The 26,838-nt window shown below is 45.4% G+C and overlaps 1 protein-coding gene across 3 annotated transcripts in view; it reads right to left on the bottom strand.

The window, feature by feature from the left end:
* Window positions 1–26,838, bottom strand: part of LOC146796212 (uncharacterized) — a 403,367-nt gene that overhangs the window by 57,238 nt on the left and 319,291 nt on the right. For all 3 annotated transcript variants that reach the window (XM_085628712.1, XM_085628713.1, XM_085628714.1), the window contains 2 exons: window positions 24,817–26,838; window positions 4,335–4,558 (listed from right to left, as the gene is read on the bottom strand). The exon at window positions 24,817–26,838 is cut by the window's right edge and continues 1,312 nt beyond it. In XM_085628712.1, the coding sequence (XP_085484838.1) occupies window positions 4,335–4,558; window positions 24,817–26,838 (2,246 nt within the window). The remainder of the gene's footprint in view (window positions 1–4,334; window positions 4,559–24,816) is intronic.

Below are 26,838 nucleotides of genomic sequence, written 5' to 3'. Positions count from 1 at the left end.
TTAGGTTATTTCTATAAACCACCAGTTGTATTGTTTAGGGATGCTCACGTAATACCCTTGGCAGCCAATAGGTTCCATGCACTTTCCAATTTGGACACACAGGATTGACAACCACCTTTGTTGACTAACTTACAGGTCCATGTGGAGGATCATTTAGACATCGCACTCCCACTCTCTAATGATGAATCAGTTCCAACTATGGTAAATATGGGAGCTAACCTGAGCGTCCTAAGCTGGAACGTGGCGGGCCTTCAATCCAGGCTCGGAGACCAAGATTGGTTGCGCATTGTAAAGGAACAAGATGTAGTCATGTTCCAGGAGACCTGGGCCACTGATGATCTTTATATCGAAGGGTTTCATTGTTTTAGTGTAGTAGCCCCCAGCCCTAAATTGGGAAGACCATCAGGGGGCTATTTATTGGGATTAACGTGGCTGCTGGCGGCAGTCTTAATGTTCTTTCAACAAATAGTAGAAATTATCAAGTTGTTCTTTTTAAAAGGAGGATCTGTTTATATTTGGTGAATTTTTACAACAATGATTTTTATTCCGTTCCTAACAGGAACTTCATTGGGCTTTTTGATTTAATTTCTAACTTAGATAGTCAGCGAAACATGGAGGGATCTACTGGGATTCTCTTGGGAGGAGATTTTAATGCTACAATCAATGGCGTGGTGCATGGCGAAGGAATAAGTAATAAGTAATAGTGGGCCCTCGTCTCGTAGGGAAGTAGAGTTAACATTGTTTTTAAAATCAAACAACCTGACTAACGTTATGGATTTGGTGAGCAGCCCTAATACCACTAATAAAAAATTACCAACATTTAGGGGACGGGGTTGCTCGTCAACCATTTATTTTATTTGTATTTCTCCCTGCCTTGAAGACCAACTATTGGCCGCTGAAGTAATTGCAACAGATTATGGGGATCATAACCCCATTAAAATAGTGTTGAGGTCTGCATCCAGGCCTGCGTTTTCCTTCTTATGCGGGGCAAAAAATCTCATGCCCTCAACTGATAATTTGAGATTAGTTTGGAAGGGCGTTGACAGTGGCAAACTTTTTAAACGTTAGTTAGAGGCAATATGCACCTTATTAATTCCTGCTTGTCACTACAGACTGCACACATTGAGGTAGTTCAGGATTTCTCTAAACTGTGCCTAGCTATTAAAACACTCCTGTCGAAACCTGCCTCTTTGGCAGGAAGCAATCTTAGATGGTTCGACCGTGAGTGTACATTGGCCAATAGGAATCTTCGTAGGGCACTGTCACTTAACCCGAGATGTGCCACAGACGTACAATCGGCAAGGAGGGAATATAACATAGCAATCCGGAAAAGGAAGGGAATCCTCTTAAATGAACGCTGGGAAACTTCATCCCAGGTCGCAAGCATAAAAAAGGGCAACATTTTATGGTCCGCAGTAAGGGAGCTTCGATCGATGGGTCAGTTATTAACTCCCATTAGTTGCAATATTTCAAGCGAGACCTGGGAAAATCATTTCTCAAAAATCTATGCTACCCGCAACCAGAGCTTGACCAATACGATTATGGCCCCTTTACTACCATTGAGTTAACTATTCTTGAAGTAGAAGAGGCTATCCAACAGAGCATTGGGAACAAAGCACCTGGCCCAGATGGGTTACCAATTGATCTAATAAAATGGAAACCAGATTTCTGGGCCCCACTACTCTTAAATGTCTTTAATAGTTTAACTCACACTATGTTACCAGATACATGGGCCAAGAGTATTATAGTCCCAATTTTTTAAAAAGGAGATCGGTCCCAGCCTAGTAACTATAGGCCGATCTCACTAATTGACAATACCTTAAAAATATTGGGAAGAGTCCTGTACAATAAAATTTTAACCTGGACAGAGGAAAATAGTATCTTAGAGCACTGTCAGCTAGGCTTCCGTAGCAAGGTGGGTACCAACGAGCAATGTCTCAATCTCAATTTGGTTATTGGGAAATACACCATTGCACGGAAGTCCCCGGTCTATATGGCATTTATGGACTTGTCCTCAGCGTTCGACCTTGTTAATAGGTCGAAGCTCTGGGCAATTCTTTTGGCATATGGTTTGGACGAACCTCTGGTACATTTCCTAGTGTACCTCCATAAAGACCTTCAGGCGCAGGTGCGGATCGGCACGGGTGGCGAGGTCTCGGGGGCCATCAAGGTAGGAAGGGGGGGTCAGACAGGGTTGTGTCTTGGCCCCCCTCCTTTTTATTATTTACATTAATGGGCTGAACAATCTGCTTAAAACCTCAACCCATGACGTCCCCATGATTAATGGTAAAACTCTCCCCGTTCTATTATACGCAGATGATGCGGTCCTTACAGGCCGCACGCCGAACTCTCTGCGTAATTTAGTTCGGACTTTTGTTGAATACATGGATAGCCTGGACCCATGTGTCAACTTTAATAAGTCATTTTTAATGTCCAGTGGTCCTGGAAAGCGACAGTTAAGTTCTATTGTAGTGGGTAGCCAGAAATTGACAAGTACACGTACATTTCCCTATCTTGGTTTGGTCTTTGCTGCGAACGGCTCCTGGACTGAGCATCTTGCTCACTCCAGGAGCAAGTTCTCCAAGGCCATCAACTCAATCCTTAGCCTTTCCCGTCCAAAGACCACTGGTGCTGTACCGGCCCTTTTAAACATTTTTAAATTACAGTGCGTCCCTGTGGCCACCTACGGGGGGAGATTTGGGGCATTGCAAATTGTTCCTGCATCCAGCAGGAAGAAAATAGATGCTGCAGGAAACTTTTGGGCATCCCAATCTCTACCCCACAATACATTTGCCACAGAGAACTCAATCTTAATTTTATATCGGATTTTATACGCGCCCGTCCTGCCCTTTTTTGGCTATTGGTATGGAAGAACCAGGCTGCCTCCCTCACTAGAGAGATTATTAATGACTGCCTTATGTGTGAGAAAGGGATGGAAATTCCTTGGTTGAGGGGAGTACATCAAAGCCTGTGTAGTGTTAATAAAGAAAGTATCTTCCAAAATCCAAATATAGCTGACACCGTGCCAAAAAAGGAGCTTAGAGATGCCCTTTACTTTTTATATAACACAGAAAGGATTGGCCTGGAATCCAAGAAATCTTCCGTTCTTAGTTACATGTCAATAGAACAGCATTATCATTCTCTACCCATATATCTCACCCTGCGCAGGAACTGTCAGATTTGCATTGTGTTTTCCTCTCGGCTATCACCATAATCTTGATCATGTACCATGCCCTTGTGACGGGGTAAGCGGCCAATCAATTTTACATTATGTATTTTTTTGTAAGTATTACACAAAATATACTAAGTGTTTTTTAAATCCATTTTTCAAAAAGAGAAGACCTATTAGTTTGGATAATGCTTACACATGCTTAGTTTCCCTGGCTGATGAAGAGCTGATCCTTCGCATAAGCACCTTTTTGAGAATTGCCACCAGAGCACGTAAGACTATGGCTGATCCCTGAGTTTTTACCCGATTGACTATCTCTGTGTAATTGCTAGCTGATATAATGTTTTATTAACAGCAAATTATGTATTCATTACCAATGAAGTTCTTTTTTAATTTGTCATAAAATCTTATCAAATGTTATAGTTATATTATTACAAAAGTTTGATTATTGTGTACTGTCAATCCTCCATTTTGCAATTTATTTTTTGTTATGATGTTGTGCTTTTATGGGTATTAAGTTACCTGAATAAAGTTTATGAACTGAACTGAACCTAAGAGCACGCAAGTAACTACCAGCCACTACTCTGTCCAACAAAAGGACAAAATGTGATACCCCGCACAAGATTTTCAGCAGTCTGTCCCTCTCACTGAGCATTCCACCACAGCTTTTAAACCTTGGCAGCTGTTGTAACCAGTAGCAGGTCCAGCAACTAAAACAGCTGCATTACCACCCTTCTTTCTCGCTCTCGGAGCTCCTTTACAAATTACCAACGCATTTGCTCTTTCTATAGTGGCTAGACTGGTATTGAGAGCATCCCCTGCACAGCCACACCTGTTAAGCTTTACAACCGCAAACTCTGCTGTAACCACAGAGGGATAGCACCATCTGCTTCAAACTGAACCACCAACCCTCTTCTACCACTAACCACTCTTCTGCTCCAAACTGCTCGCTGCAGCATCAGCAACTGGTGGTTATAGAACGGCAATGCCAGCAGATCCTTTGCAAGCTCTCTTTTCCCAACTGTATGGGTACCAGAAAGCCCCATGATTTACTATGGTTTAACTTCTGAAGTGGTTGCTTCTACAGCAGCGCAACAAACAGTAACAGCATATTTCGCATCTCAAATCTCCCACACTCTGCTACCCTGAAAGGTGCATGTCCTACCTTTAACAACCGTTGATTCCAGAGGGGCTGGGCGGGCAGTGAGAGGAGCTTCTGGACCACGCCTGTTTCCCGCCATTTCATGCCTTTCTTGGTTGATGGAGCCAGATCCAGTGTGGTGACCAAGTCAGAGTAGTTGCTCAGCTGGGCCCGTATGGTCCAGCCATCCAACTGTGTCACGCTGTCCATGATCAGCTTTCCTTTCCGCTTCATTGTGCTCTCTTTTCCTGAATGAGAGAAAATATCATCAAAAATATCCATAGCACGTTAAACGGGTGTTAATGCGTTTAACAAAAAATGGTAAGGAAACAGAAAAGCCATCGATACCACAGGTTCTACAAGCTCTGCCAAATTTACTTGATATAATTTGAAAGATCCCATTAATTAAAAAGATATATATTTTTTTCTCTATCCAGGCGATTATACTTCTTCAGTTAATTGAATCCGTCATACCTCCAAAACGGCCGCTAAATGGACTTGCCGCTAGCGGTAACATTTTAATGACGAATGTCTACGTTCCCAGGTTTAGAACACTGAATATAGTGAATAAACTTTCAGTTTAAGGCCAAAATATAAAGCAATGCCATTCTAATGCTCACACAACTACTCACAGTAGAGCTATGTAATGCATGCAAGTTATGATCCTACTTTGACAAACGTATTTCAACAAAAACACCATTCCAACAGGCACGAAGTTAGCAGTCTGCTAGCAAACCAGGAGAGTCAAAGACTTTAATGGTCATTGAGTCTAATCACCTTTCTCACCCATATGAACGAGACTGTCGTCCAGTGGATAGGAAAAAGAACTTATAAGAAGCTGGTACTAGACTGCATTAAGGAAGCCACCACTGGTGGGGTATTTAAACAATACAAGATTTAACTTGGTACCTACCCATACAGATGGCTTATACAAAATCTTAAAGATACCTGTCTTTTAAATATATCTAAGGGGTTAATGCCAACGCTCCTGATTTGGCAGTACTGGAGAGAGACACGATTGTTTCAGCTATATGTATTTTAATGTTGTCCCACTTAAAAACTCAATCCAAAACAAATTAAAGGAACATGTTGATTCTTCCAGCCTTTCCAGACTCTCCCTGCTATCTGTTCCCAAATAGTAATAAATAGGCACATTGCAGATAAATTCGATAAATTTCAATGTGCACTTGGAAAAAAACTGAACGACCTACATTTCTTAAACTACACAGTACACTAAAGTTTTTCGTATTGGTCAAATCGTGTTTTTTTTTTTTTACACATATTTATGTATATGGAGCTTCGTCGATAAAAACCAGTTTCGCAAACGACATGTTTCCACTAATCTGCATTTTACTGCACCATGACCACAGGGGGCGCCGAGGCAGACGCCCAAAACGACAACGTTATGCTGGGCTCAATAGTGCAGACGGGTACAGTTTGTAGACCTAACCTAGCCGCTGACAGTCAGAGACTCTGTTCAAAACCGGCACACCCTGGCGTGTCCACTTACTTTTTATAATACACACAACTGGGATAACTATATCTTGGCACTTTATATTGTGTGTTGCTGTTACCCAAATCGAACTGTGGCAATTTTATCCAGGCTCTCAACTCACTCGCTGTCTTACCAGCAAACGTTAATTTGTACTTCATGAAGCAATTCTCTCGGCCGCCGTACCATAGGCACATGTTTAGGTGTGTGAGAGATGTTCACTTCCCACTCCATCGGAATTTAGCAATATATCCAATTTACATATGAACCAAATTTAAAAACGAATTTCCAAATTCTAGAATCCGAGTGCGGGGGTGGATGGGGGGGGGGGGGGCAGTCATGTACCATTCCACTCCCGTGGCCAGTGAGATGACTGACAGTTTTTCAACAATCTGTCGTCATTCCAGTCAGCCGTGTTACCACCCTTCCTTAGCCGGAGCCTGTGTCTGTCAGACGTCACACAGGAAGTCCCGCCTCACAGACGCTATAGTGGCATTCCCCAAAGCAAATAAGGGCACATCTGAAGTAGGTTTCGTCCTTGCAGAGGCGGGAAATTAAAGAGGGCAAATCAACCGCCAGGCGAGGAGCGTCTTTCTCAGAGGAAGAGATGAGATTAAAGTGAGAGAGATAAGAGGCATTCGTTTCTAGGAAAACAAAACAACTGATATTTAAAAGTTATACTCAGGCTGCTATGTATATAGAAACCCATGTATCTAGTGATCTAATAACATTAAATGGAGGAGGTGTGGAAAACGAAAGCTAGGCTTACTTTGGTCTGCTGATAGCAGCTGACCTAACTAAGTAACAAACACCCGGAGCTTCCGATTTCCCAACAATCACGCTGGCATTTGTTTTTAAAACCTACATTATCTGAAAACAAGGACGCGCGGGGGGGGGGGGGGGTGGAGGAAAGGGAATGCAGGGTGGATTGTTAGTGGTACTTATAACAAAATATTTTAAAAAATGACCAACATTTTTAAGGAATTTCGAGAGCGTGTGTGTGTTTAGTCTGTGTGGGCATGAAAACTCGTGAGTGAAATCAGTCAGACACCTCACCATACACGGCTGAAAACACCTGCTCCCAACTATTTATTACAGAATACATTTATTAAGGTTGTGCGGTGTAACTTCCCCCTCCCCCCCAAAGCTACGCCCCTGCCCAACGTTGAGTGGAAGGGCTGGCTGGGGATTTGCTGTTAGCCGTTGAGCGGAGGAGGTGGCTCCGAGCTGCCGAGCCTAGGCCGCCCTAATATACTCCCGCAACCCTATCGCATACCCACAGGCGCAGTAGTAAAATATCGCGGTTTGGCGAGGCGGCACCCAAATCATCCAGCCTTGAGGCTCAGTTTATTCTGCTTCTGGACGCAGGAGCAGACTAGCGCATGCAAATCAAGCAAGATCAGCGTGCTCTTGCCTCCCCACAGGCACTTTGCGGTCAAGTGCTACTGCTCCGGATGCAGAGGCCGGGATGGAGCAGGGGACAAACTGCTCTGCGCATTGTCTCACACACTGAGCTGCAGCGGTGGTGGTGGGCCCGGTGAGAGGTGACGGCCCTCCTGTGTTGTGCAGCCCTGAGGAGGGGCCTGGGAGACTTGAACCGTTCTTGCAGGGACCCGTGGCTGGTCCCTGGAGGCCCAGAGGCTGTGCCGGAGTTGTGTGCGGTGTCTGACCTGTGTCCAGGACGGCTGGTCAGTGCCGCTGTGGAGGCCCAGGGGCCCTCAGCCGCCGTATGTTGTACCCGGGGCTGGGCTCGCAAAGCCTACTGCCAAGCAAACGTGATCCTTGAGAAGGCCCGCAGTGCCCACCATTTACCTACGAAAATGCATCTCTACTTTTTACCCGACTGTACCTTAAGAGTGCAGTAGATGCGTAGCTGTTTCCTAGAGGTAAAGAAAGCAGTTTGTGACAATGAACTTAAATATTCCAGGATCTTTCCAACCCATTTAAGAGTTGCAGCAGAGGGCAAGACATGGTACTTCTCCTCAGCAGAGAAAGCATGGGAATGGCGGGAGGGCTGGACAAAGGTGCCGGGAAATATGCCATGAGACGTCGCCTCTCCATACCCACAACAACTGGTGGACACGCAGCGAGATCCAAGCAGCTCTCCTCATCATGCAGAGGCTTAAGATCCAGGGCTGAGAGATCGCATATTGAAAAGCAGACAAGAACTCATTAATGAACAGTTTATGGACAACAGCTGTCATTTGCTTTCACACCTTAAATGAATCGATGGGTACAGTAAGATGATATGATTAAGGGATCTGACAGGGGAGTTGGCCTTCTCCCTTGCTAATTCTTGTTTAGATGTTTCTTGGGATGACAAGCACTCCTCAATGTTGGGGGGGGGGGGGGGGGGGGCAGTTCTGGGGCCGCTTTGCAGGGAGGGGGGAGTTTATGGGGAGTTAGTTACTGTTCTACTTACACCACTCTATACACCACTGAAAAAAACTTCAGACCTAAATTTCAAGCCCCCACATTACCGCTCACTGACAGAAATTGCTCCGACTCCAGTCGTGCCAACAGGCTGAACGGACCCAGCCTTATACACATCCTCACACACGTCGGGCACACCCACGCCTAATGTCCTTAAATGTGAACTGTCTGGGTGACAAGATCAATGGGGGGGATCGTACAGCAGTATATTAAGAGACATGTCCCCAATGTCGTCCTCTTGCAAGAGACACATCTGGTAGGCACTACATGTAAATTTATGACTCGATGGGGGTATAAAATGGTGGCACATAAGGGTGACATAACAGGCTCAAGGGTAGGTGTGATGATCAAGAATTCATTGGCGTTCACAGTCCACACTATCTGAGAGTTCAGAGGTGGGCGAGAAGTGGCTTTCACACGCACATGGGAAGGGGAAACGTTTAATTTCCTCAGCATCTAGATCCCACCCAGACTCCACGACACAGCACTGGCTTACTTTAACCCCTTCGCTGCAGCGCGAATTCCGCCGCAGCGCTGGGGGGTGTTTGGGGGGTTTGCGGCGCCGCTATGCTCATGACGGAACCACGCCGTCATGAGTCACGGGCGAGCTGTGCTCATGACGGCGTGGTTCCGTCATGACTCCACCCACTGCGCTAATCGCCCGCACAGGCGGGGAATTAGCGCCGCGTGGGAGGAGCGGCCGCCAACGGCTGCAGCATGACAGAACCACTCCGTCATGAGCACACGGCGCCCGTGGCTCATGACGGAGTGGTTCCGTCAAGGGCATGCAAGGGGTTAACTGGATGTTTCTCAATCTCTCAGATGGAGAGCTTTTTATGAGAGGAGACTTAAATCTGGCTCTTAGTGATGTTTGTGACCGCTGACAACCCCCCCCCCCCCCCCCCCCCCCCCGCAGGCCACATTAAACTTTAGTCCCTTGGAAGATTTCCTGAGTCTCATGGGCCTTGAATGTCTGGCCTACTCTGAATCCCACAGCGCGACAGTATACCTTCCACTACCGGGCACATAGCTCCCTCTCCAATATAGATTACGTGCTGAACTTGACCCATCACCTCCCGGATTTTCGTGATGTCCTCCATCTGGCCAGGGGCATCTAGGACCACTCACCGCTTTGGGTGGTTTATGGAATGGGAAACAGCATTAATAACGAAGCCTTTACAACGACTGACCCGAACAACGAATCCCAAACAACAACCTGTCCATGAATCACGAAATCATTAACTTATGGAATAGACAACACCAACCAACCATAAAGATCAGTACCTGGAACCATAAAGTTCCCAGAGTAAGGGAGGGATTAATAGAAGCCACAGAGCAATGTTTTTCAGAAAATGAGGCAACAGCAGATTCAGCTTCAATGATTTGGGAAGCATATAAAACAGTGATAAGGGGCCAGGGCCTCTCCCTAATCGTAGGGCACAAGAGGGACACACTAGCTGCGTTAGTGGCCATAGAAAACAGCATTGTACAGTTAGAACAACTGCCACGCCCGGATCAAACTTACACCAATCACAGACCCGTACTGAAGCAGCAAGTGTATCGTGACATGGTAGCGGAGGAAGCCAGAAACAGACACAGAGGCACCATACACTAAACATATGAGGTTAGGGACAAGGCAGGGAAACTCTTAGCCTAGCTCGATAAGAAAAAAGGGCGAGCAGGTGGGTTCTAAAGATCTGATCTGGTGAGGGAGAGTGGCGTACCGTTAAGACTGGCGATAGCTGATGCATTTGCCTCTTATTATTCACAGCTTTACTCCCAGTCTATCACCGCTATGGCAGAGGAGTCCTGTGAACTGTTAGGGGACTTACCGCTTCCCTCCATAACGGACGACGATAATACACTCTCAGAAGGTGATCTAACTGAGGAGATCACTCAAATGGTATACCCATAGAACTATACAAACTCAATGACCATAGGGTAGCCCCACATATGCTAAAGATGTATTGGTAGAGCAGAAAGCGAGGGATACTCCCCAGCGAGCAATGAGTAGCCAATATAGTAGTCATATATAAAGAGGGTAAACCGATAGATGAATGTGCATCATATAGACCAATCTCGCTCCTTAACGCTGAAGCCAGTTTTGGCTAAACCTCAAGCAACAAGGTTGATACGGGTCCTTGGCAACTTATTCCCCTGGGATCAATCCGGCTTTATGCCGGGTGGCTGTACTGCGTTCAACTTGAGACTACACAGCGTGTTGAGCAGGGCACGCTGTCCTCAGGAGAGGCGGTGGTTCTTTCTCTCAATGTCCACATGGCTTTTGATACAATAGTTTGGATGTACCTCTTTGAAGTATTAGCAAGAAAATGGGCTGTGGCCCTAGGTCCCTAGGATTAGTCCGGCTCCTGTACACAGAACCCTAGCCTAGGTAGTGGTGAACGGAGGAATCTCACGGAGCTTTCTACTGCGTCTGGGCATTCGGCAGGAATGCCAGCTTCCCCCCCCCCTCGTCTTCGCCCTAACGTTGGTGCCCCTGGCCGAATGGATCCACAGAAATGCCCTAATTGGGGGCCTCCGCTGGACTGATGAATGGGAGGGTAAAATGTCTCTCTACGCAAATGTTCTATTATTCTACGTGGCAAATTCCAAATACTCATTAGACAGGATACTACATATACTAATCTTATTCGGCCGATACTCTGGGTACACATACTGGGTGAAATCCCAAATCCATGTATTACACGGACTGCCACTTTGCGGGGTTGTGAGATCAAAGTGGCGACAGATGGTTTTAGGTACTTAGATATATTTGCAACCATTGATCCAGAACTCTTTTATGAAACACTCATTGGCACACAGCACTGAAAGCACTAGGATGGAAGAGCAGAATAACCCGAGTCACTCCCCTGTGGTACTTAGAAGCACTGGCCACTTTTTGTAAACTACCGGGCTTCAATAAGTGGGACCTCATCGGGATATCCAAGGTTGGTGATCTGTGGGTACAGGGGGCGATAATTCCCTTCACAGACCTGCAGCGAGACTACCAACTGGCCCCCACTGAAATATACAGCTTCTTACAAGTTAGAAATGCCCACCAAACTACACATCATTAAAGCGAGTAACTGCCTGAATCCTCCCCACTAGAGGACAGGCTTCTTGATGACTATATGCTGCGTAAGGCGACTCCTTAATGTACCGCAAATAGATCAATAACACCTCAGATACCCTAATAAAGCTGCGTGCAAAGTGGGACTTTGATATGGGTGGAATAGAGGATGACGAATGGACTGAGGCACTCACCTCTCAGAGGGAAACAGCAATCAGGGCAGGATTTAGCTTGGTGCAACTTAAAATCCTACACAGAGTTCACTTATCTTGTTCAACATTAGCTAAAATGGGTAAAGTACCAAGCGACACCTGTCGCAGGCATGGACCACAAGGGTACCTTCTTCCACACGATCTGCGAATGCCCTGTCATTCTCCCCTATTGGGAGGCAATTGTTAATCGTATGAATACCCAATGTGGGGCAGCTATTCTGTTCAATGCTGAATGGTGTCTGCTTAATATCTGGGAGGAATCAGACTTTAACTGTGTGGACCAGGTCTGGATGATGCTGGGTCTGGCAATAGCCAAACACAACATTGCCCGCTGCTAGGGGGTGGAGACAGCACTGAGTTTGAGGGATTTGGAAGAGATAAATGGATAGGAGTATGGTAGCTGAAAAAGTGGTTTACAAGAACAGAAGCTGTCCCAAAAAATTTGAAAAAATATGGGGCAAGAGGAATGAGTATCGCGGAGGACTATGTGTTTCCTCCTTGCATGATACTACATCCTGACCCCACCACCGAGTGGGTCCGTTTACCCTATAAGGTTGGAGGTGGATGGGAAAAGGGTGGATACTCGTTAGATATGAAATACCATCATGGAAATGTAACAAAATTAAACTATGTGAAATGTGGTGTCATTTTTTACTTTTTGGTTTAAAAAAGATTTGAAAAAATAAAAATAAGTAAAAGCCTTATAGCTACCCAGTCCCATGAAACTGCCCGTCAAAAAATAACTTAAGAGGCTGAAATGCTGGCTAATTCCCCTAAAAGCATACACATTTGAGTGTTTAAAAGGTTCTCCCAAAGATAACTTCCGATTGTGTAATTTTAGGAATGAATCATTGATGCATGTGGTCTGCATTTGCCCCAGTTTAAAAAGTTTAAGTTGTTTCTGGTTAGAGCTAATAATTCAACACTTGGACATAACACCATGCTATAAGGCCATTATTGCATGTCTGATGTGGTACTGATGCACAGCTATCTGCCAGATGCGTGAAATTCATTGGGCAAGCGCTTAAGCTTTTGAACTCGTGCCCCGCAGCTATAAGTGGTCTACCTGCTTTACAGTATTTCAAAACATTGTCACCTAAGGCAATCAGTTATGTACCGCTGCTCGCAGCAAGCAACCAATACCGGCCGTAGGCAGCCAAGACCAACATGGTCTAGGTTCGGCTGACATTTCATTCAAATAGGAATCACCCTGGCTTGTGAAGCCAAATGAAACTGGTTCGCACTCGTTACCAACTGACCTATGAACCGGTTGCTCCAGGACAGCTAGGATCAAAGTGAGCCAAAACCAATAGGACACATGACATTGCAATATGCATTTTATCCATTCAAACTGATTACAGTCTGATGCCTATACTTAACTAAGGAAATAGCCATTGAAGGGGCATCAGAATGCTCATATTGTTTCAAGGAGAGCAAATCTTTTACTACAATATCCCAGATTCATCAAAGAAAAGCTAATTTCAGAACCCTGCATGCAACAGATCACTGCATCCAGACGTAAAAGGGTCATGACTTCTTGCCAGTCAGCTTCTAACGTTCTGAATAGCTTATCTTTCGTTTTTCTTATCAAAGAGTTTACTTACTTATGATTAGCTTTTTTAGTCCGTGAAAGGTCAATTGCTGGAGAAGTACTGCTGCAGAACTGTTGTTTCAGGTAAATAATAGTTAATGTGGTGATCAAGAATCTCAAAATTCCACATGCTTAGCATCCTTTGTACAGCGGTTGAACAAGCTATTGCGGGACATCAACTCCGTTCTTACTCTTTCACTTTACATGGGGTCTGTGTGGGTTATATGTAAATCTATATTGTACACTAAACTGTAAATTAGTGTTACTTTCAAGTCTGTACATTTTCCTTTGAAGTTTCCTTTGTACCTTCCAAAAATCCAGACCTCTTCAAGACGGGGTCCGGTTCTGTGTCTTCACTAAAGCTTGTACTGAAGAAAACAATCCAAAGGCCAATATATGGAGCTCACTTCCTGCAAGAATAAGAGTAACTTGCACCTATCTTGTTACCCAAAAACACCACAAACCAGGCTCGTCCCATGGCTTTTACTACTGTTGTAATCAACCCTAAATAGGGGAGGGGTGTACATGCGTGAATATATCTATTGTCACACTAGTACATAAAGCCTCATACTTAAGTTCAGCACCCCATTTAGCTCACTTGGAGTATGTCTCTCAGCCACACTTACCTCTTCTATTTCGGACACTACAGTCAATACCCTACTCAGCACTGGTCTTTGAATAGGGCGTTCTGGACACCAATGCAAATCAGTTCACTTTGCAACCCTTCAAGGGTATAAATTGTTACATTGGCTCCCTGTCCGAAAGCGGGTTGTGTTCAAGGCTTTCTGCCTGCTTTTTTTTAAGCCCAGTATTTTGAAGGTTCTAAACCCCTCAATGCACTTATTAATTGGTATGTTCCTCGCAAGTCGCTCAGATTTTCATCAGGCAAGAAAGTCATAATTCCTAGGTTTTGCAGTCAGATTGGGCGACCGTTCTCTTGTCTAGGCCCACGGCAAGGATATGGAACACCTTACCTGCCCATATTGCCAAGCTTGATACTTTTGCTGTGTTTAAAGAATGTTTGAAAATATGGCTTTTTTCATCCCAAGTCGTGATGCCAAATTTGCATTATTGAATCCAGCTTGACCAAGCGCTTAGGTACCTTTGGGTTCAATGCGCTTTATAAATCTTTTCATTTAATTTCATTATATGAATAGTACAGTACAATACAGCATAAGTGGGACTAATAGGCATTTGCATGCTGTGCAAAGAAAAGCAAGTAGTATGCACCTGCTTCAAACTCTTAGCTAACAGAACACACTCATTGACTGAATCAATTTGGATGTTTCATACAGTTACAAACTTAACAGATGAATCAGGAGAGCACTTTTCAGGCACCAAAAGCCTTTCCATCTGTTAGCTTCGTATGACTTGTCCTCTAGTCATCTTCCTGACCTACTAGGGCATGCACTGGGTTGTCCACTGTAAGCAGAAAACTGGGATGACAGTACTGGTGGAAGCATTCAGGGCTTTGCAGGACACTAACCTCCAAGTACGATACAGTAGGAAGCGTGTATAGATTTGGGAATCTTCTATATAAGACATGGAATACAGTGAGCATTGATTGCACAGTCAGCTGCAATATGCACCATAAGGGGCGGAGTTTGCCTGACTTAAAGATGGCCACATAACACCAGGGCTCTGCTCAACCCGGCTAACAATTCATTAAAATCCTGCATAAACCGCAACACCTTACTGGTGCAACCATTGCACATCGCAAGAAGTGGACACAGTCCCTCCGTATGGCAGAAAATCGAATCCCAAAAACAAAAGAATATGTGAGCATTCCATCTGCGTAAGTGGGCCTGGTTGAAGGAAGCAGGCCGATAAGTGGCTGCACGCCCGTAAACAGATCCCCGCTCTGGTGCGGGAGCTGCTGCCCCTATCATCTGCTTTGGGATCCCTGTGGCGGGGGCTGAATGGGAACCGCACCGGAGCTCTGGGACCTTCCATCTGCCTGCCAGCCCGGGCCGCTGATTGGGGGTGGTTCGGTATCCCCTCTCTTGACCGGGGTGCGGCAGCTCCCTGCCTGAATGCGGCGATCGAGTTGAGGGAAGAGCGCATGGACCGCCAGCGACACGAGTGGGGCTGGCCACCCCTCACCGATGGCTGCAGGGACGAGACTGGCATGGTGTGGAGCGCATGGCCCGGTGGTGGGCACGATCCTACCGACAACAAGAATGGCCCGAGGAGGTTCCCTGAACAAAGCAGCTGGATAGCGATCCGCATGAAGGACGGCTGGGACCGTGCTGGCGGCGGACAGTGCTGTAGGCCTCACCTGGAGGTGGCATGCTGGCACCGCCACTGAGCGGTGGGACTTGGTAGATTATTGAAACTGAGGTCCACCTTTAGATTTAGGGCATGTCGCCAGCATTAATGAGGGCTCAACCTACAAAGTGATAACTCAACACTCCGGAGGATACCAGGTCAGTGCTGGCCTCGGCTGCACTACCACCCATGCAAAAGTGCCCCTTATCGCTGGCACCTTGCTAAGGTCACCACACAGGCATGTCCCCCATCTTCACATACTTGAACCTGCTCCTGGCGGGCCGACAGGGGGGTTTGAAGCAGAGCTGACAAGAGGGGTTCGTCAGGGGCACTGAATCCCCGGTGTTTCACCCCCCACCCCGGTAGTAGGGTGCATCGTGAAGAGAGGTAGAGTGAACGCAAACTGACCGCAAGAAGATCACCCGGGACAGTAACCAACTATGGGCAAGGCAGATAAGGTACAAACCAAATTGCAATTTGGTTCTTGCAAGAGCCAAAGTCAGAGAGACCCGGAAGCGCAGTCGGAAAATTCGAAACCAGAAAACGCGGAAGCTGCACTAGATCCTGACCTGAAGCAAATACTCTCTGCCATGCAGAATAGCTTAAACAAGATCTATGGGAAGATTGATGCACTAACTTTCCAAATGGATCGGATGACAGAATGACTAGACAAGCATACAGAAAGACTTGACACAATGGAGCAAAGGGTCTCTAATATGGAAGACACAGTATCGACGGAAGCAACAAGCGTAAAAAAATCATAGAAACTTATCCAAGTGCTGCAGCTCAAAACGGAAGATTCAGAATCCCGATCTAGAAGGAACAACATCTGAATTATAGGAGCAGCGAGACCTCCAACATCAACAATATGGAGAGATTCGTTGATACCCTGCTCTGTGCCGCACTGGGTTGAGACACTTTTTCAGCAATATTCGTAGTGGAAGTGCGCACAGGTCCCTGGCACCGTGCCTGATACCTGATGCTAACCCAAGACCAATAATTGCATGCCTTTTGAATTACAGGGATCAGGATGCTGCACTGTGCAAGGCGCAAGAATTAAAATCTCTCCAATACAATGGCTCTGAAATCTCGCTATACCCAGACTTTACACAACAAGTTCAAGATTCCCGCCGACTCTTCCAGACAGCCCAACGACAACTGCGAGATCTCCAGCTGGAATACAGCATGTTATACCCCGCCAAGCTACGTGGTTTAGCAGATTGGAAAACCCATTATTTCACAGACCCAAAACAAGTGACGCATTACATCAAACAAAGGGGGAAAGCAGGATGCAACGGAACTCCCCACAACACAATACCTCGACTGAGGAGGCACTCCAAGAAGATGAGGAACAATAGCTCATAAGGATAGCAGTGAGTGGAATCCCTGTAAATCCAGTGTGCTACACTTGACCTTGGTCTACCTGGACACAGAGACAGTGGTCAGAGAGCAGAGTTCCCAGCAAGAACCTATGAACATCTGCAGAGGGTCTAAGAACCCAACGCCCGACTTATGGTAAGACTGTTCCTACTTAACCTATGGGCCTGTCGCCGTGCTGGTAAAAAGTGCAACGAAGATGTGCCCCAAGAACTCTGAATAAGGACTCCTGGAAATATAATGTCCCGTGTGAGGCGGCCTCCCCCCCCACAAGTGATGACTTGGAGGCCTCCAGGTGTAAGACAGGCAGAAGTGGTTAGAAGTGTAAATGTTTAAGCAATTATTTAGTGCATGCTGGGGAGGAGCATGGGTCCGGGAAACTTCCACCCCTGTGTGTTCACCACAATATTAAGTTGGGGTTGGTTTTTGTTCCTTTATGGACTTGTTGGGGAGGGAGAGGGGGGGGTCAAAGTATAGCCAAGCAAGGGGTTATCGCTCATAGTGTGGGAGGGAAGTATCTAGGGCTATTATTTAGTTTAATGTTAAAAAAACCAAAAAAAAAACCTACATAACCTGCAATGAGCAGTAGAAAAAAATGAGGCTATGGTGATGTCGAGACTGCAGATTAGTATCACATAGTGGGCTGCTAAACATATTGTATTAAATCTATACATGCATATTATAACCTCAATTTTGTAAATGCACCAGGGATTACCAGCGTGATTATATGGAATGACTCAAACATGTAACTATTTGAAAACTCTAAATGTGAAATGCAAAAGCCAAAACAATGGAAATCATCTATGGTCTCTGTTCCACCGGCTAGTATGAGAGAGGCTTCTGCAAGCTCAGATGTTCAACAGCAAAAATATGAAAGTATTTGCCACTTGTGCTTGTTCCAAAGTTTCCATTAGAAGGAGGTTTTATCTCAAGTGTGTCAGATGCTCTACAAATTAATGTAAAACCCTGAAGTCATTTGGTGATAACCCTGTCAAGGAAGATTCTTGATTGTTTGCAGCAGATCTCTAAATGAATTTGTCCCACATATCCTCTGACATGAACTACCTACTATGACAAGACATCAGTGATGGCCATATCATCGTCAGTTTACACATCAGTTACATTTTCTTTCCTGTGAAGAGTTTAGTTTCTCCTCCAAGGTAAACACTGCCTTTCCACTTGAAAGAATGGTCATCTAAAAAGGAAAATGCTACTTACCCAGTATGCATCTGTTCTTGGCATATAGAGCTGTAGAGTCATAAGCTTTGGCATAGATCGCCATCTGGTGTTGGGCCCGGATGTTTGCACTTTTATTTTGTTCTTAGAAGTCTTGTAGTCACGAGGTAGATGACTCCTCCTATCGGTGATAGTGCGCATGGGTATCAACTCCATCCTTAGATTGTTATGCCATAAAGGGTGATGATGGATTTAGTAAAGTAGTAAAGATAGATGTCCATGTAAATTGTATCCAAGTAAGATATCACTCCAACAGGGGAAGGTACCCGGTGAGGCGGGTGGGCACATATGACTCTACAGCTCTATATGCCAAGAACAGATGCACACTGGGAAAGTAGCATTTTCCGTTCAAGGCATATGAGCCGTAGATCATATTCTTTAGCATGGACTATTAAGCAGGTATTTCTGAAGCAGTGGCTAACCTGTAGCTGTTGCAGTGGTTTGAAATAGTGTTCGTAAAACTGCCTGGCCCACACTAGCTTGTTGTCTTGCTAACACAATAGTGTTTTGTGAATGTGCGTGGTGTAGACCATGTTGCAGCTTTGCAGATCTCATACATGTGTATGTTTCTTAACAATGCCATAGAAGCCCCTAGTTTGCGTGTAAAGTGTGCTCTAGGGGGAATTGTTTATGTGCGTTTAGCTTTAATGTAGCATATTTGAATGCACTTACCTATCCACCTTGCAATGCCAGAGTTTGATATGGGATTGCCTTTATGTGGTGGAGCAAAAGCAACAAAAAGTTGTTTGGTTTTCCTAAAAGGTTTTGTTCTTTCTATGTAGTATAGTAATGCTCTTTTGACATCTGATGTGTGAAGGGCACGTTCTGCCACTGAATTTGGTTGAGGGAAGAACACAGGCAACTCAACAGATTGGTTGATAGGAAAGGCAGAGATGACTTTAGGTAAAAATGTGGGGTTAGTCCTAAGAACCACTTTGTTTTGGTGCATTTGTAAAAATGGTTCCTCTAGGGTTAGTGCCTGAAGCTCACAGACTCGTCTTAGAGAAGTGATGGCTATAAGGAAGGCTACCTTCCCGGCGAGAAATTGTATTTCACATTTGTGCAATGGCTCAAAGGGTGGACCCACGAGTCTTGTAAGAACTATGTTGGGATTCCACAGTGGAGAAGGTGGAAGTCTGGGGGGGAATGAATCTTCTAAGTCCTTCCATAAAAGCTTTAATAGCAGGCACTCTAAAAAGAGACCAGTGCTATCTATTTTGCAGCAATGCAGCGAGATGTAAGCGTATGGATGTGTACGCTAAATTGGAACGTTGTAGGTGCAATAGATAGCAAATGATGTCTTGAATTGAAGCATCTAGTGGATTGATCGTATTGCTATTACAGTAAACAACAAACCTCTTCCACTTCGCTGCGTAGCATGTTATTATGGTAGGGCGCCTAGCCTCTTTGATAACATTTATACAGTCTGGCGGAAGATTAAGGTAGCCAAACTCTAGGATTTCAGATGCCAGATCACAAGGTTGAGCTGATTGGGATCTGGATGTCTTATCTCTCCATGGTTCTGAGTAAGATACCTGGGGGAAAGGTGTCGTTTTTGGTGGGGAACTACTGATAGCTCCAACAGAGTTGTGAACCATGGTTGTCGGGCCCATGTTCAAGCAACTAGGATAAGCGTCGGGGAATGCTGTTTGAGTTTCTGAACCACTAACGGAATGAGTGGGAGAGGTGGAAAGGCGTAAGAAAATATCCCTGACCAATTCATCCATAGTTCATTTCCTTTGGACAATGAGTGTGGATGCCTGGACAAGCAGTTTGGGTATTTTGCGTTTAGGTGGGTGGCGAACAAATAGCTCTCTGGGAAGCCCCACATATGGAAAAATGCGAGGAGAACTTGAGGGTGGATTTCTCATGCGTGGATCTGCTGTCATTGATGACTAAGCAGATCTGCAATTTGGTTGTTTACTCCTGGAAGATGTTCTGCAAGGAGAGCTATATTTTGAGGTATGGCCCATCTCCAAATGCTCTGGGCTAACAGAGAGCTGGAGAGAATATGTCCCCCCCTTGCTTTTGTATGTATGCATGCTGTTATGTTGTCTGTGCGAACCAGGACAGCTTTGCCCATTAGATGAAGTTGAAAGGCTTTCAATGCTAGAAAAAATGCTAGCAGTTCTAGAAGGTTTAGGTGGAATTGTTTTTGCTGCACAGTCCACATGCCCTGAATGGTATGTTTTTCCAGATGAGCTCCCCAACCAGTGAGCGATGTGTCTGCTGTTAGCACTATCCGTGGAACCGACGAAAGGCCGCCCCATGGAAAGATTTTGTACGTTCCACCACTACAGAGAGCGAAGAGTATGGCCATCTACCAACACCAGATCTGATAGCTGACCTTGAGCCTGGTTCCACTGCTGTCTAAGCATTCCTGTAGAGGACGCATTTGAAGTCTTGCATAGGTAACAATTAAAATGCAAGAAGCCATCATTCCGATCAATTGCATGAACACTCGGGCTGGTAATGAGTGTTGAGGCTGAAACTGTGATATTAGAGCTTGCATGTTGCGGATCCTGACTGGGTTGGGATACGCTAGAGCTTTGCGAGTGTCTATTGTGGCTCCTAGATACAGTTGTGTGTTGGATGGTTGGAGGTGAGACTTGGTGAGGTGTAGCAGTTGGACTGTCTTTCGAGTGTGGTGTAGGCAGATTTGTTGTGATCTGGCTTTTATCAGCCAGTCTTCTGGGTAAGGGAAGACTTGGATGTGCTGTCTTCTTAGATGAGCTGCGCCTACTGCCAGGCACTTGGTGAAAACCCTGGGTCCTGTAGTTACCCCGAATGGGAGAACTTTGAACTGATAATGTTGTACGTCCACCACAAACCTAAGATATTTTCTGTGAGCAGGGTGAATGGGAATATGGAAATAGGCGTCCGTAAGTCCAGAGTGTCCAGAAATTCGCCTTGCTGAAGTAGTGGGAGCACCTGTTGGAGTGTGACCATGTGAAAGTGGTTCGACTGTATGTCTGAGGTCTAGTATAGGCCCGAGAGAGCCATCCTTTTTGGGAATTAAGAAATACAGGGAGTATATCCTGGTCCCTTGATATGTTAACGGGACTGGCTCTATAGCATGTTTTTCCAAGAGAGATAGAACCTCTTGCTTTAAGAGGGTGAGATGTCCTGGTGACATTGCATGTGCTCTTGGAAGAATATTTGGGTGAGTGCTTGTAAGTTCCAGGCAGTAACCATATTGGATAATTTGTAGCATCCACTTGTCTGAGGTGATAGAATTCCAGACAGGTAGGAATTGGGAGAGACGTCCCCCCCCGACAGGAGTGGAATGATAGGGGGAATAGCGGAAGGAAGTCACTGTTTGTTTGCAGGGGAAGTGTGTTTGGAATTACCTTTACTTCTTCCCCTACTATTGTTACCTCTAAACCCTCCTCTAGAATAACCTCTGGGTGAGAGGGATTGGTTGTTGCCCTTGTAAGAGGAGGAGGGATTCTCAGTGGACACCGTTTTTGAACCACCCCTGTAAAATGAGTGGCGAAAAGAACCTCTACTGGCAGATAACTTTATAGCCCCCATAGACTTTGCGACCTCAGTGTCCTTTTTCATCTTTTCCAGCAAGGTATCAACAGCTGGGCCAAAAAGATGCTCTTTGTCAAAGAGTTGGTTAAGTATGGAGATTTGCACCTCCGGCTTAAATCCAGAAATTCTGAGCCAAGAGTGTCTGCGTATAAGTATGTTGGTGTTACTTGCACAAGCTGCTGTGTCTGCTGCATCTAGTGCACATCTAATGGAGGTGTTCGTAATGAGTTTACCTTCCTGAATAATGTAATTAGCCTTAGATTTATATTCGTCAGGCAAATGTTGCATGATTTTTTCTAGCTCATCGTAATGAGCACTGTCATAACGAGCTAGCAGTGCCTGGGCGTTGGCAATGCACCAGTTGCTTGCTGCCTGTGAAGCCACTCTTTTGGCTGAGGCATCAATAAGCTTTGATTCCTTGTCAGAAAGAGGGGTGTCTCCTGCAGCTTGTGAGTTAGCTCTCTTACATGCGTTGGAGACTACAAGAGAGTCTAAGGGCAGCTGACCTTTAATATAAACAGGGTAGGTAGGACCGGATTTGTATTTTTTATCCACTCTAGGTGTGATTGTTCTTGCCCTAACAGGATCTTTAAATACCTCGTCTATGTGTTTTAACATGCCTTTTAGCATTGGCAAGGTATGAGTAGCTCTTTGGGATGAAGTAAGTGTCTCAAAGAAGTAATCCTCTTCTAAAGGCTGCTTATTAAGTTCTACTCCATGATAATGAGTAGCCCTGTTAAGGAGCTCGACATAGCCAATGCTGTCATTAGGTGGGGAGGGTCTGGAGGGATACAAATCAAGGTCATTATCTGTATTTGGGTCTGTGTGGTAATCCTCCTAAGGGTCAGTGTCTTGTGGTGCATCCTGATCCTAATCCCCATCCCCTTCATCCTGTTGGTCAGGTTTAAGTGGTGGTGAATTTAATGGTGTGATAACCAAGTTAGGATTAGGAGGAGGAGAAGGAGGAGGAATATAAGGAGGACAAGGATTAGTACCCACATTCTTCTTCTTAAGAGGGATATGATAGTCCTCTGGTACGTCAATATTCTGTATTTTTTGGAAGAGTTGCCTGAATATGTCCTGTTTTAGTGTTTATCACCAGCTTGGTGTTTGGACTTGGAGGTTTTCTGCTCCAAGTGCTTGGTTTTGGAGGGTTTCAGCTCCGAATCTTTGGCCTTGTAGGGTTTCGGTTCAGAGTCTTTGGCCTTGGAAGGATTCAGTTCAGAGTCTTTGGCCTTGGAAGGTTTTAGCTCCAAACCTCTCGGTGTGGAAGGTTTCAGATTCGAGCCTTTTGATGTCGAAGGTATGTTGACCAATAGTTATTTGGTCTTATGTCTTGGTGCAGAAGGTGTTGGTTCGACATCAGAGTGGGGCTGGCTCGAGCCTAACCCAGAAGGCTTCTCTTTTTGTTTCGGAGCCGGGCCGGAGCGCGGGGCATCAGGAACTTTTTGTCGGTGCCGACCTGAACCCAAGGGCTAAGGAGGGACCGGAGCCTTTGTCTCATGTTGAATGGGCACAGGGGGATCTGTGCTCACGGTACGCTGACCCAGAGTGATGTCTTTTTCTTCTTTCATGTTGGAATTGGCCTCGGACACGGAGATCTGCTCTTCTTCCTTAGCCCCTTAAGCTGGTTGTTGGGTATCAGAATCTTCGCCGAAGATGTCCGGAACAGCGTCGCTCTGATATTGCATCTTGTGGCGTCAAGCCAGACGATCACAAAGTGTCTTTTTCGATCGAAATGATCGACACGCGTCGCAGTCCTTCTCGTCGTGTTGCGGGGACAAGCAGAGATTGCACACTTCGTGCAAGTCGGTGCGTGGAAATTTAGCACAACACTTGGGACATAGCTTGAATGGAGTCCATTTCATTGGCTGCTAGAGCAGTCGGCACGGGTAGGCCCGACGGCCTGCCATGAGTTTTCTGATAGAAAGTTTTTCTAAGTGAGACGATGCGTGTCGAATGAGGAACCGCGATTGATAACAATACCGTCCAGGTTAATGAATTGCGTGTCGAAGGGGTCCGAAAACGGTACCGAACCGGAGCGCAGCAATACACAGCCGAATCCAATGGCGGAACAAAACAATCTAAGGATGGAGTCGATGCCCATGCACACCATCACCGAAACGAGGAGTCATCTACCCCGTGACTGCAAGACTTCTTCGAACAAAAACAAAGTGTAAACATCCGGGCCCAACACCAGATGGCGATCTATGCTAAAGCCTATAATCTACAGCTCATAAGCCTCGAACATAATCTTTTGTGGGCACTTACAGTCACACTCTCATGGGTTAAAAAATGTCTCAACTCCTACGTTGGTTTCAAAGTCAAAACCTTTCTGGTTTGAATTTATGCGTGGATGTCAAAGGCGCTTGATGTCAACAGGTCTCTCACAGTGTACTTATTTTCAGCGTTCAGTGATATGTTTCCCAGTTCTTTCCATGTGTCCCTCAGAAAACGTCTGCTGTGTGTTCCCAGAGTTGATAATTTCACTGATTTCAAGACTGATGACAGCAAAATCATGTTTTTCCCTACCTGGGACAGAGACCTCAAAGTGGGACTTGATGTTCTTAGAATAGTTTCATAGTGATAAATCATCATAGCAGTTAAAGTTGCCCCCCCCCCCCCCAACACATCAGGAGGGCATTGTCACACATACTTCCATTAGCATGGCTTTTAATGCATAATGGTTTATTCTTCATGCTTCATCGAAACAGAGGCCACAGTTCATTTCATTGTATTAGATACCAAGATACTTGTTGCATTACTATCTTTCCTGTTCTAAATCCTGGGTTGTTTCCAGAGTAGATGGGGTCTTGATATAGTAAAACACTTTTTTTGCCCTGTGGAATTGGAGGCAAACAAATGTTAAGCTTTCAAATTTAAGTGTTACTGTGGGATTCTAGTCTACACCACAAAAGTGCGCTGAATAAACACACCCTCCTTTCGATGACCACCAAGGATATTTTGTGTACAATTAAACTCAATTTCCTAGATAGCAGGTTCATGCAAACCATGTGAATCTCATCGGTATCAAATATTTATACTTTATTTGCAGCGGTAGTTTTCTAGGGTGGTATCTGGCCTATATTCACAGACCTGCATGCCCCTGTAGTTGGGCACAAATACAAATTTTGGCAGGATTGTTCAAGCCTGAGAATCCAAGGAGAACCCTATTTTGGAGACCCATTATTGCAGTTAAGTAACCTGCTTCAGGAGAGTTTTACGTAATATACACACTTGAAGAAACAATAAAAAATAAATTAAAAAAAGATAGTGTGAGAGGAACCTACCAAAGACCACTGGAATCTGCGGCCTGCGGGTATACTGCCAGAAGCGCTGCTGTTGTCCCTTTGGACTGTCATATGTGGGTGTTGTTCCTATTCCACTTTGTGTCTGCAAAACTTTGCCTTCAAACTGATGTTCCTCCTGCTGTCGCTCTAGTTCGTTTTGTGACTGAGCATGCTCTCCTTGTTCTGCTTGCTTGCGGTGGAACTCCTGCTCCTCCTGCCGGCACCAACGCTCCAGTTCCTCCTGTTCCTTCCTGCGACGCTCAAGTTCTTCCTCCACTTGCTGACGCAAGAGCTCCTCATCCTCCTGTAGGCGCTGGATTTCCATCTCCTCTTTCTGGCGCAACAATTCCTGCTCTTCCTGTTCTTTAAGGAGGCGCTCCAACTCCTGTTGTTCTTGTTGGTGTTGTTCCTGCTCTTTCTGTAAGAGTTCAAATGCCTGCTCTTCTTGCATGCCACAAACAATGTCATGGCCCTGGCGTTGATGTGAATCTTGAGCTTCTTGCTTTGTTCTTGGACATGGCAACTCTTGCATTTTTTTCTGTTGTTCAAGTTCTTGTTGTTGCTGCGGGTCTTTCTGCTCTTCCTGTTGACACGGAGGTTGTTGCTCTTTCAATACTGGAAGCTCCCGTTCCTCCTGCTGACTCATTATCTCCCCATCTTTCTGTGAGATTTGAAGTTCCTGCGCTTCCTGCTGAGAGGGAAAAGCCTCCTCTCTCTGAAGGACTGGGGGTCCCTGCTCTTCCTGCTGAGGAGGAAACTCCTGTTCTTTCAGCTGATGTAAATGTTGTTCTTCCTGCAGGAGTTGAAGTTCCTGCTCTTTATATTGACGTAAAAGCTCTTTCTCCTTTTGAAGAAGCTGAAATTTCTGTTCTTCCTGCTGACGCTGCAGTTCCTGCTCTTCTTGCTGACGCAGAAACTCTTCTTCTTTCTGTAGAAGTTGAAGCTCCTCCTCTTCCTGCTGATGTAATCTCTCCTGCTCTCGCTGCTGACGTATATGCTCTTCCTCTTCCAGAAGGAGTTGAAGTTCCTGCTCTTCCTGCTGACGTAGAAGTTCCTGCTGTTTCTTTAGGAGCTGAAGGTCTTGCTCTTCCTGCTGGCGAAGGCGTTCCTGCTCTTTCTGTAGGAGCTGAAGCTCCTGCTCTTCTTGCTGATGTAGCTCTTGTTCTTTCACAAGGTGGTGACGTTCCGGTTTTTCCTGAGGCCCAAGAGGCTTCTGTTTGGTCTGCACAAGTTGATGTTCCTTCTCTTCCAGCTTGCGCCGAAGTCTCAGCTCCTTTTGGTGGAGATTAACGTTTTTTTCTTCCTGTTGATATTCATGCTCTTTCTGTTCCCGCTCTTCTTGCGAACACAGAAGTTCCTGCTCTTTGTGAATGAGTTGGAGTTTTTTCTCTTGTTCATCATAATGCAATTCCTGCTCTTTGTACAGAAGCTGAAATTCCTGCTCTTCCCGCTTACACCAACGTTCCAGCTCTTCTTGCTGCTGCTCTTCTAGTCTGTGCTGTTCTTCTGTTTCTTTCTGACATTGAAGCTCCTGCTTTTCCTGTGCTTCCTGCTCATGCTCTGCACTCCTTAGTTCTTCTTGGTTTGAGTGCTCAGCCTGCTTATTTCTAGGGTCGGTTTGTTCTTTGAGAAAGGAGTGAAATCCCTCATTGCTTATCAGTTCAGCTGGCTTTTGCGGAAGTCTCTGTTTAATAAACGTGCAGGGAATGGTCTCCTTGCCAAGATGAGCTTGATCTTTAACAGCTTGTCTCTCACATTCTTTAGAAGTATGTTCCTTTTCCAGCTGCCTGTGCCCAATCAAATGAGATTCTTCTTGTAAAAGTTGTTGATTTTCTACGAGACTAACAGGAAGAGTACACTTCTCTTTTTGATTTTGTTCTTGAATGTGTAAGTCATCCTCCTTGACGGGGTATTCCGATGCTTTTAAAGTAGGCACATGTTCCATCGCTTTCTGTTGATGTTCTTGGTCTTTCGCCACTCCCTGCTCTTCTTGAGCTACAAGTTGGGTCTCTGTACTCTGGT

This window comes from Triturus cristatus, chromosome 10 (genome assembly GCF_964204655.1).
Source record: "Triturus cristatus chromosome 10, aTriCri1.1, whole genome shotgun sequence".
In the NCBI taxonomy this organism is placed as follows: domain Eukaryota; kingdom Metazoa; phylum Chordata; class Amphibia; order Caudata; family Salamandridae; genus Triturus; species Triturus cristatus.
Note: the sequence above shows the minus strand (reverse complement) of the source record. Positions and strands in the feature narration are given on the sequence as shown.